At 45.0% G+C, this 11985-nt stretch overlaps 1 protein-coding gene across 5 annotated transcripts in view; it reads left to right on the forward strand.

Moving 5' to 3' along the window:
* The window catches only part of VDAC3 (voltage dependent anion channel 3), a 44436-nt gene that overhangs the window by 30557 nt on the left and 1894 nt on the right, over positions 1-11985 (forward strand). For all 5 annotated transcript variants that reach the window (XM_043503083.1, XM_038384926.2, XM_043503084.1 and 2 more), the window contains 3 exons: positions 7456-7683; positions 8781-8931; positions 11668-11725. In XM_043503083.1, coding sequence (XP_043359018.1) covers positions 7456-7683; positions 8781-8931; positions 11668-11725 — 437 coding nt within the window. The remainder of the gene's footprint in view (positions 1-7455; positions 7684-8780; positions 8932-11667; positions 11726-11985) is intronic.

The following is an 11985-nucleotide window of genomic DNA, read 5'->3' on the forward strand; positions in this document are numbered from 1 at the left end:
AAATACTCAGAAATGGTATTTCTATACCTCTAACATTGGGGATTGTGTGACAGTAGAAAAGTGTCACTGATTCAAAAGGGAGCTAGATAGATTTATGGAAAATAGTCCATCAATGGCTATTAGCCAGGATGGGCAGGAATGGTGTCCCTACCCTCTGTTTGCCAGAAGCTGGGATTGGGTGACAGGGCATGGATCACTTGATGATGATCTGTTCTGTTCATTCCCTTTGGGGCACCTGCCATTGGCCACTGTCGGAGGACAGGATATTGCGCTTGATGGACCTTTGGTCTGACCCAGTATGGCCGTTCTTATGTTTTTATTAGTATTATTATTTGTGTTACCATAGTACATAGGAGATCTATTTGCGGACCATGACCCCACTGTGCTAGGTGCTGTGCAGACTGAGAACAGTAAGGCAATCTCTGCCTCAAAGAGCTTAGAATCTAAGTATAAGGCAAGAGATGACAGATGGATACGGACAACAGAATACAAAGAAATAGTGAGACAATATTAGTCAGGATGATCAGCAGTGGTATCAGTGCACAACCAGCTTAACCATTGTCAGGGTTTTTTGTAGGCATCACAGTAAAGGAGAGTTTGAAGGAGGATAATGAGTTAGCTTTGCTGGTGTTTATAGGGAGCTCCACTAAATCATGAGGGGCAGCATGGGAGAAAGCACAAAGGTGTTTGTTTGAAAGTTTAACAAGTGGGTGATAGAGGCTAGCATCATGGGCCATTTGGAGACACGAGTTGACATCTCCATAGGAAATAAGAGATGATAGGGATGGTGGGTGTAGGCTGCAAAAGGGTCTTGAAAGTGAAGGCAACTTATGTTTGATGTGACTGATAAAGGGGAGCCACTAGATGAATTTAAAGAGAGAGGTGACATGGTAAAAGTGATGGGCTAGGAGAATGATTCTTGCAATAGCATTCTAATTGGATATGGGTGGGGCAAAATTGTATTTGCAAGAGAGAAGGAGGTTGCAGTAATTGTGATATGAGACGGAGAGCTTGGATGAGCTTTTCATTTATTGGGTGGTTAGTGAAAGGCCATATCTTGGATGTTATGTGGCAAGAATCTCCCAAGATTTAGACATAGCCTGGATATAAGGACCTAGAGAGAGGTCTGAGTCAGATGATGCCCAGGTCACAGGCTTGAGTGACAAGCCAGGATGCTTCTGTTGTCCACAGTGATAGAAAAAAGAGGTCCCTTGTAGGAAAGGGCTTGGGGGGAGAGGGAAGATTAGGAGCTGTGTTTTAGTTATGTTGAACTTGAGCTGATGGCTAGATGTCCACAAGGATTTCTCAGAGAGAGAGGCTAAGACTTTTGTTTGGAGAAAAGGAGTTAGGTCTGGAGGAAGATCTGTAAGTTGTCAGAATAGAGATAGAAGTTGAATTTGTGTTTGCGGATAAGATGACCCAGATACGAGGAGTAGAGAAAAAAGAGATGAGGAATGAGGACAGATGAACCCCCACACACAGTTGAAGGGGGATAAGGAAGATCCTCCTCAGGATACACTGAAGGAGCAATTAGAGAGGTAGGAAGAGACCTGTAAGAGGACAGTCATGGAAGCCAAGAGAGGACAAGATTCAGAGAAGAGAAGGATGGATCACTTTTTGCAGATGTTAAGGCGCTTGAGGTATTGTGAAGAGTAAGGGCAAGTCTATATGACAAAATTTAAGTCGACCTATAGCCACCACAGTAAGTAAGTGATTGTGCATCTACATGCTACTCTTCTTGTGTCAGCGCATTCTCACTAGCAGTGCACCATGGGTAGCTATCCCACTGTGCAGCTTGCCACCATCTAGCGAAGGGTGTTGTGGGAAGGGTTTGCAATGTCTCATGGGGGCAAAACATTCTCATGAGGGTGACTGGGCACATGGCTCCAACATCCCATGATGTATTTTTCTCCTTCCCCTAATTTTATCCACATCCCATAATATTTCACACCTATTTTCAAAAGCATAGCGTACCCGGGAGTACGCCATCTCTTGAGAAGCATGGGTCCTGCACAGCTCTTCAGTATTGTGAACTCTGTGCACCTGATCCTGCAGCATTTCCAGAGGAGCCACCAGATGGAATATGACAATTCCTTTCTGGTGGCCCTGCTGGAAGCCCTGGAACGAAACAATTCCTGGTTGCTATTGGCAGTCGTGGAGCAGTTGAACGTGGTGGAGAGTTGGTTCTCGTCCTGAGAAACAAGTACTGATTGGTGGGATTGCATTGTTACGCAGGTATGGGATTATGAGCAGTGGCTGCAAAACTTCTGAATGCGCAAGGCCACTTTCCTGCAACTGTTTGCGGAGCTCATTCCAGCCCTGCAGCTCACTGACCCGCCACACTGAGAGCTGCATTGACAGTGGAGAAATGAGTGGCAATTGCTGCGTGGAAGCTTGCAACGCCTGACTGCTACCGATCAGTCGGGAATCATTTTGGAGTTGGAAAATCCAACATGCGGGTTACTGTGATCCAAGTATGCAGGGCCATTAATCACCTTCTGCTAAGACAGACTGACTGTGGGCAATGTGCAGGAGATACTAGATGGTTTAGCTGCAATGAGGGTTCCTAACTGTGTTGGGGTGATAGATGGCATGCATATCCCTAACTTGGCACTGGATTACTTTCCCTTAAGAGTATCTAAACAGTAAGGGCTACTTTTCTATGGTGTTGGCAAATGCTGGTGGATCACCAGCGACATTTTACCAATGCAGGATGGTGTATAAAGGTGCATGACACACAAATCTAAGAACACAGGCCTGTTCGGAAGGCCGCAAACAGGGACTTTCTTTCCTGGACCACAAAATCACCACTGGAGATGTTGATATTCCAATAGTGATCCTGGGAGACCCAGCCTACCTCTTCTCCTGTGGCTCATGAAGCTGGACACCTCGACAGCGTCAAGGAACACTTCAACGACAGGCTCACCAGGTGAAGAATGATTATTGAATGTGCCTTTGACTGTTTGAAGGGGCACTAGAGAAGTCGACTCACTAGGTTAGACATCAAAGAAGAAAAATCCCCATGGTTATAGCTGCCTGCTGTGTACCTGGTAATATCTGTGAAGCAAAGGGGGAAAAGTTTTTTCCCCTGGTGTGGAGAGCTGAAGTGAATGGTCTGGCTGCTGGTTTTGAGCAGCCAGATGTCGGGACTATAAGAAGAGCCCAACATGGAGCTATGTGGCTCAGGGAGGCTTTGAAAGACCGTTTTAATAATGACCTACAGTAATGTGTGCTGCTTTTTATTTTGCACCTGTCAATGTGTTTTGGGCATTCTGGTCTGAACTGTGCTTTAAGTGTTTTGTGCGTGTGTGGTAATGTAACCTTGCAAATGCACTTCTTTCTATGATTTCCCCCTGTCGAACCCTACACCCCACTCCTCTCCCAGACCTGGGAAGAGAGCCCAGGAGTTCTGAGCCCCAGCCACCTCTCCCCCAACCGCTAGACCCCACTCTCTTGCCAGAGCCGGACGAGGTTCTGTCCCCTCAGCAGCATGATCTGTGGGTAGGGTTGCACTGGGGATGCTGAGTGGGTGCCTCTGGGTGCTCAGTGCTCATCTCCTCCTGCCAGGCATGGGGGGCAGCAGCCATGGGAACTCTGCTTCCCGAGGCACCTCTACAATGGGGCAGCCAGTGGGATAATGGGGGTCCTACGCTCCAGCCTCGAGCCCTACCACTGGTACTGCCAGTGATGAGGGAATGCGTGATGCTATGTTCCCCACAGGATTGGCCTGAGACTCTGGCAGCTCGTTCCACAGAGAGGGGTGGGGGCTAGTGGTTAGATCAGGGAGGGGCTGGGAGCCACGACTCCTTGGTTCTATCCCCAGCTCTAGCTATGACTCCTTGTGTAACTGCTTTACATCCCTCCCCCTGTGCCGCAGTTTCTCTGTTAGCTTCTGCCTCTTCCCCCATGCTTTGAACTAATAAAGATTAATTAAACTTCCCAAACTGGTATCTGGTTTGTGCAATAATTCAAACAATTATATAAGTAGTAGAGGTAGTCTGTAAAAATACAGGGGAATGAACTTGAGGGGAAAAGCGCATTCATTTTCCTTTTTAAAAACACTTACACTGACCTTGCCTGTCACACATCAGTGTGTGTGAATCTGATTGTATGTACCCTCCCCCCAGGGTGGAGTGGTAGGGATAATGCCGGATGCCAGATGGAAGTGTCCATGTGTGTGGGGCGGAGGAGAAGGGTAGTGCTGGAAGACCGTTCTAGACAGGCTGCAGAGGGAGGTGACCTCAAAGATGTTGCACTTGTAAATCAACCAGATTCCTTAGCATGTCCGATTGTTCCTTCAGAAGATCTGTCTTCTCCTGCTGCGCATCACTTATTCTCCTGAGCTCTTCTCCTATCACGAATGTCCATGTCCATTTTCTGTGAGGGGTCGCTGTCCGCTGGATCCAGAGGCTTGTATGATCTTTACAAACATGTGATCCCGTGTTCTCCTTCTTCTCCTTATCTGGATCAGCCTCTCCGCTGGTGTAAAGGGAGAGGTGAAGGCCACATTTGCAGCTGCAAAACACACAATGGACAGAGGTATTATTGCAAATGCATAGACAAGATATATGAGAAAATTGCTGTATTGAAATCACTCCCCTGAATTCATGCAAGTGTGAAGCAGTACATTTTCATTGTGGCCAGGTACTCATTGAGTGTCCCAGCCAGTGAAAATGGCCTGGGGAGAGGGAAGTTGGCACATGTCAAGCGGGGATGGGCGGGGGACACACAGCGACTAGTGTTTGCTGTTCGAGCAATTGAACAGAATACTGGTGCCATTTTCCACAAGCTGTGGTGACTTTAACTGATATCTCACTCCTGAAGGTAATGGAGGCAGAAAGGGAACAGCTGCTGCACACATCAGGCTACAGACTGGGTCCTATGCTGCTAGCCTGTGTGCTGAATGATGCCTTGCAAATTAATAGATGAGTGGCATGGGAAAATGTCTTACTGTGGTGGAAGAAGTAAGGCAGCCCTCCCCAGAAATCGTCGGTAATGGATTGCAAAGTACCTGCAGGAAAGTTTCCTTGAGATCTCTGTGGATTCACATGACATCCCTGTGCACATAAACTTTTGCAGGGCCCCTTCTGCCTAGCTGTGCCAGGCAATGAGAAACAGGCACTCTACTTCCACTGGTTATTTCACTACCTCTTTTATAACACAAATAAAAATTAGTACATGAGAAATGTGTCCCTGCAATATCAATGCTACTTACTGGAGGTTCCTTCCCCGGTATATCGCTTGCCCATGATGCAACTGGCTGGACTGCTCCAGCGTTATAAACAGCTTTTGGCTCGCCAGGACAATGGATTCCCCACTTATCTGTGCTCCATTGTCATCCTCCTCTTCCTCATCCAACATCTTTCTCAGTGCTGTCTGCGGTGGCCAGTGACTACGACTTGCCCAATGTATCCACGGGGCATTTGGGGGTAGTTGTAGGGTCGCCGCAGCAGATAGCATGTAGCTCCTTGTAAAAGCGGTATGTCTGCGGTGCTGCATCACAGTGACTGCCTCCCTGGCCTTCTGATTGTCTGACGCAGCTCCTTGGCTTTCACACGGCTCTGCTGCCGGGGTCTCTCCTGTAACCATTCTTTTCTATGCCCCGAGAGATCTGCTCATAGATCTCCATGTTTCTACGGCTGGATCACAGCTGTGCCTGCATAGCCTCTTCTCCCCACAGACCCAGAAGATCCACCACTTCCTGTATACTCCAGGCAGGAGCACATTTGGAGCATGTGGCCGGCATGCTCAGCTGGGCATTTGCCAGGTGAGCTCTCCACGTTGACCAAACAAAATGAAAATTCAGAATTTTGTGGTCCTTTAACAGGGGAGATGCTTGTTCCTGTGTACCTGGCTGCTGGGCAGTGGAGTTGAAAACTGTGACCAGAGCGGTCACATGGAGCATTGTGGGACACCTTCTGCAGGCCACTTGAGTTGACATAAACCTAACTATATTGACTTAAGCACTACACCTCTCGTGCAGGTGGAGTTAAGTCAATGAAATAGGTGAGCTATATTGGGAGGGACTTTAGTGTAGACGCTGACATCATTAGTTCAATGTAAGCTGCTTTACATCAACCTAACTCTGTAATGTAGACCAGGCCTAAGATTTGTAGCATCATGTTTTCTGCTTTAGGTGCAATAGTGCTGCTAATTAGGGCCCTACCAAATTCATGGTCCATTTTTGTAAATGTCAGTCTTAGCATTTTTAAAATCTTGAATTTCACAGTTTCAGATATTTAAATCTTAAATTTTCACGGTGTTGTAACTAACCACGAATATGTATTTTAAAATGTCAAAATATAAATATGTAAATCCCTTAAGTCAGTGTTTCTCAAACTTGGGGGTCCTGGCCCAAAAGGGGGATCGCAGTGTTGCCACTCTTACTTCTGTGCTGCCTTCAGAGCTCGGTGGCCAGACACCAGCAGCTGTTGGCTGGGTGCCCAGCTCTGAAGGCAGCAGAAATAAGGGTGGCATGGTATGGTACTGCCACCGTTCTCTGGTGCTGCTGGCAGTGGCACTACCTTCACAGATGGGTGTCTGGCCATATGCCGCTGCTCTCCGGTCACCCTGCTGTGAAGGCAGCACTGCCGCCAGCAGCAGCGCAGAAGGGTAGCAATACCATACCATGTCATCCTTCTGCACTGCAGCTGCTGTTCTTTGGCTGCCCAGCTCTGAAGCAGTGCCACTGCCAGCAGCAGCAGAGCATTCGGAGCTGGGTGTCTGGCCAGCAGCTGTTGCTCGACAGCTGCCCAGCTCTGAAGGCCGTTCCACTGCCAGCAATAGCACAGAAAGATGGCAATACGATACCATGCCACCCTTATTCCTGTGCTGCTGCTGGCTGCAGTGCTGCCTTTAGAGCTGGGTGCCCAGCCAGCACTCACCACTCTGCGGCTGCCCAGTTCTGCAGGCAATGCAGAAGTTAGGGTGTGAATACTGTGACACACACACACCCCCCACACACACACAGTAGGTTTGCGACCCCCTTTTGAGTTGGGACCTCCAGTTTGAGAAATGTGTACTTTTTGTATACTTTTAGTATAGAGTAAAAGTACAGAAGACCAGATTTCATGATCCGTAGCATGTTTTTCATGGCCGAGAATTTGGTAGGGCCCCGCTAATAATCCGGAGTACTGGTAACCAGTAACAGTGCTGACAAACTGAGGAAAATGGCATTATGACTAAAAAGGATGTATTCATGCTCTTTTTTTATATATATATATATATTTAAATCATTCAGATGTTTAAAATACACCTGTGGGTGCTTAGGTATGCATCTATCCTATAAATTAATAATTATGATATACACAGACAAACTTCTTGTAAATATATTTCAACCCCCATCCTTCACAAATTTGAAGGCATATGGAGTATTAAGCTCTCTGTGCAGACATCAGAAATACTACGTAGCTGGCCCATGCAAAGATGCATAAAACAAAACATTTCTCTCCACAGAAAGAAGAGTGGGAAATTGAAGACATCTTACAAACGGGAGTATGTAAACCTAGGCTGCAACATTGACGTTGACCTTTCTGGACCAACCATCCATGGCTGGGCTGTGCTGGGCTATGAAGGCTGGCTTGCTGGTTATCAGATGGCTTTTGATACTGCAAAGTCTAAACTATCACAGAATAACTTTGCATTAGGATACAAGGCAGGAGACTTCCAACTACACACTAATGTGTGAGTATATACCAAAGGAGTGAGGCTAGATTATGCCAGGCAAGCTGTGTGGCTAACTGCATCAGATGTATACTGGGTGGAAAAAGGGAGGACACTGATTTCAGACTGAATTTTGAAAGGCTTTACATACCTTATTTTCCTCCCCAAGAGACGGTTCCAGGAGGGTCACTTGCCAATTTGCTATCTTTTGAGACTTTTCTTCAGGGTAATTCTGTCCCCCTAAATTTGGTAGTGGAAAAGGCATTTTGGAATTAGGGTAGTTTTTAATGAGGGTATGTTTAAGATAACTATGGGATTTAAGTTAGTAAACAATTTTGACTGTTGGTTTGTGGCACTCTTACTGAAGGAATTTGAATCTCGGGTAAATTGCCCACTTCCACATACTAACATGTACTAAAATGTCAACTGGGAGGATTGGGATTAATGCAACATTACTACCTTTTTCTCTTAGATGGTCCTAGACCATGGCAGTTTCCTATGTGGAAGTAAACATTTAACATTACTGGCTGGGAGGAGACTAAGTACTCTTAGTGGTGTTGGGTGTCGTGGTATTTGCCTTGCCACATGTACTTAAGAGGCAGTGTTTTGGGGGGGAATAGAATACATTTCCCCATTTTCAGTCTCCTCACCAAAGCTGAGCTATATTGAGACGTATTTTAGCCAATGAGGGTTGCATGTAGCTCCCTCTGAACCCACTGGTTTATGCTCTGCATGGAATGTGCTTCCCTCCCTACTTCTAGCCTGGTAAGGAAAAGCTGAACTCTTCTGTCAAAATTTCAAACTTCTTAGTGCAATGTTTTAGCTCCTGGAAAGCTCCCTTGTTCCCCAGGCTAAACCCAGCTCTTGGTGAAGAACCTATAGAGACCAGGTGAGGTGTCTGGCCAGGGAGTGAATAGGCATGGATCCAGATGAGAGAAGTGTGGGATTGAATATGCTCACAGGATTAGGGTTATCCTTAGGTTTGTTTGGGAAGTGGTGTTAGGAATTTACTTTGTTGGAAAGACGGTGAGAGGGAAAAATGAGACTTTGTGGTGATCGGAGGGTTAAACACCAGCAAACTGGAGAGATTTTCACACACACTTTATTGTTACAAACAGGAATGATGGCACTGAATTTGGTGGGTCAATCTATCAGAAGGTTAATGATAAAGTTGAGACATCAGTAAATCTTGCTTGGACTGCTGGCAGTAACAATACCCGTTTTGGCATTGCCACGAAGTACCAGCTGGATGAAAATACTTCCATTGCGGTAAGTATTTTACCAGATTAGCACTTAGAGCACAACTGGAGTTTGCTTAAATGCTGTTAACTGGTGGCACAGGGTGGTTATTGGTTAAACCTATGATGCCTTGTGGTGTTATGCTGCCCCTTTTTAAGTTATTGGTGTATGGAGTGTGTATGTCGTAGACTGTTAGTGAATTATGGAATATACTTAAGCCTCATTCTGTGACATGCATATTCTCTCAGGCTTGTCTATACTGACCACTGGTGTATGACAACCTGGAGTGTAAATCTACAGCACTCTAGTGCAGTGACTCTCAACCTTTCCAGACTACTGTACCCCTTTCAGGAGTCTGATTTGTCTTGCGTACCCCCAAGTTTCACCTCACTTAACTACTTGCTTACAAAATCGGACATAAAAATACAAGTGTCACAGCACACTATTACTGAAAAATTGCTTGCTTTCTAATTTTGACCATATAATTATAAATCAATTGGAATATAAATATTGTACTTACATTTCAGTGTAAACTGGATAGAGCAGTATAAACAAGTCATTGTATGAAATTATAGTTTGTACTGACTCTGCTAGTGCTTTTTATGTAGCCTGTTGCAAAACTAGGCTAATACCTAGATAAGTTGTTAAGTACCCACTGGAAGACCTGTGCGTAGCCCCGGAGATACTCAGACCCCAGTTGAGGACCACGCACTAACTGGCTGTGTGAACTGTGCTACTTCCTACTAGAAGTTCCATAGTGTGCTTTGATCAATTGCAGTAGGTTTAACATAGCTTAACTGCAGTTGGTCAGAACTTTTTAGATTATGTCTACAGTGCAGTTAAACACCTGTGGCTGGCATGTGTCGGCTGACTCGTGCTTGGGCTACTGGGCTGTAAAACTGCTGTAGACATTCAGGCTTGGGCTGGAGCCCAAGCTCTGGGTCCCTGTGAGGGGGAAGGATCCCAGAACCCAGATTCTAGCCTTAGCCCAAACAACTAAACCACAATTTTACAGCACTGCAGCCTGAGCCCTGCAAGCCTGAGTCTGCTGACACAGGCCAGCCATAGGTGTTTAACTGCAGTGTAGACATACCCTCCAGTATATCTGTCGTGTGCTTTGACCAACTGCCACTAAGATGAGATACGTTGAGCCTCCTGCAGTTGGTCAGAGCACACTAGGGAATGTCTAGTGCGTGTAGCAGAGTCCACACTGCCTGTTAGTGCACAGCCCGCTACAGTGCGGTAGACTTGTACCCAAGCTTTCTCTGTGCTAATTCTCCATATAGACAAGCCTTTAGCAACGAGTGATGCACAATGTGGTTTCATACTTTGCCAGTACTTTACTTTACTTTTTTTTTTTTACTTTTAGCCTTATGTGAGGCACTATAATGGTGCAATATATCTAGATTTCAGGAAAGCATGTGAGAAGGTGACTTTCGGGGGGAGGAATAATTTAACTAGCTAATTTGAAACAGGTTGAAATTTGCTGAAAAACCCTAACCAAATAGAGGTAAAAATAAACTCTAGTGTATTGAGTTGATGGGAGGTGAACTACAAACTTTACAAAGGAGTATTACCTCTTCTCTCCAGAATGGGTTTATGCATGCAGTCAAAAATGTTACTTTAATAAAAATACTTCCATATTCACTTGCAAACATCTGTTTTCTGGTTGTTATAGCTCCTGATAATTTCAAGGGATTACTGCTTCCTGGGTTTCTCCCTCTTTATGAGATTATCTGTTGCAGAAAGCAAAGTAACTGCATTAGTTACTGCCCATCTGTCTAATCTCCCTGGGTTAGTTCATTATCATTACTGGTGTTTATAACACCTTTATTTAACTCCTGGGTTGAACTTCAAGGGTCATGTAATTCACACTGGAGGGCTCGCAGCTCTAAAAGTCATCCCCTTTGATGATTTTTAAGATTGCATATGCCTATCTTTTCATAAAGAGGGCCAGTAAATCAGTAAGTAATTATCTAGTCAACAGTTGGGAGATGGGCGATGTTAAAATCATATCACTTTGTGCCCACTGTGAGCAACAAATCTTGTTTTTAATCTCTAATATGATGACAACATGGTATTGGGTAAATAATCACTTGGGAATTGCATTAGCTTACTCTTACCTCAAGATTACTAAGTGGAGGTAAATAAAGCAGCCATGACATCTATATTCCTCTCATTCCTGTTTACACCCTTGAACTAGTCGTAGGCTGAGCACAGTCCCTTAAAAACGTTTAGATAAATGTAACTAAGTCCTTCCATACACTTCAGTTGCTTCTGCCTACTTAAAAAGTAGTTGTTACTCATGTTCAAGTCTCTTGCGTAACAAGAAGATGGTTGCAAATTGAAGTGCCTAGAACAATACACAGTTGGCAAGACTGGAGGGGAACTGTGTGGGTGAGCTTGAGGGTTCATCAGTGGGAGCAATGGGCTAAAATTGAGGGGGGGAAAAGGGGTTTGTTTTGTTTTTTTGCTATCCTATCAAACTGTCATGTCTATGAAACAGTAATCTCAAAGAAACTGGCACATTATTGATCTAATTTTACACAGTTCTCTTTTTATAGAACAAATTACTATGCATTTGCAGGGACATATATTTTTGAGATCTTTTTTTCCATTGCTGGTTAATATGTCCACTTTCTGATGCTTGTAGATATCTCTGCAACTGCTGCTGATGCCAGTGGAAAAGTTATTGTGCCTGCATGCCTATAAAAGTAGGAGCGATGCTGCTGTTTTGATGTGCTTTTATTCTCTCTCTACCTCTAGGCTAAAGTGAATAATGCCAGCCTGATTGGAATTGGGTACACTCAGACCCTTCGACCTGGTACGTAAGCCATAACAAAATACTAAAGGGAATCACTTCCTACTGGGCTTAATAGACAATCTTTTAATTTGAGCTATTCAGTGGAATGGGTAGCTGTGGAACTGGCAGCCATTAAGCAATCAAGGAGTAGCAGTTTTAATGGAATTATTCTTTCATGTTTGCAGACCTACATGAGTCACTTTGCTTTGTGGGTGTGTGAGATAGACTTATGTATACAGGTAGTGCCTGAAATGAGGCATCTCATTTTAGGCAAGTCCCTG

Source organism: Dermochelys coriacea, chromosome 26 (genome assembly GCF_009764565.3).
Source record: "Dermochelys coriacea isolate rDerCor1 chromosome 26, rDerCor1.pri.v4, whole genome shotgun sequence".
NCBI classification, from domain to species: Eukaryota; Metazoa; Chordata; order Testudines; family Dermochelyidae; genus Dermochelys; species Dermochelys coriacea.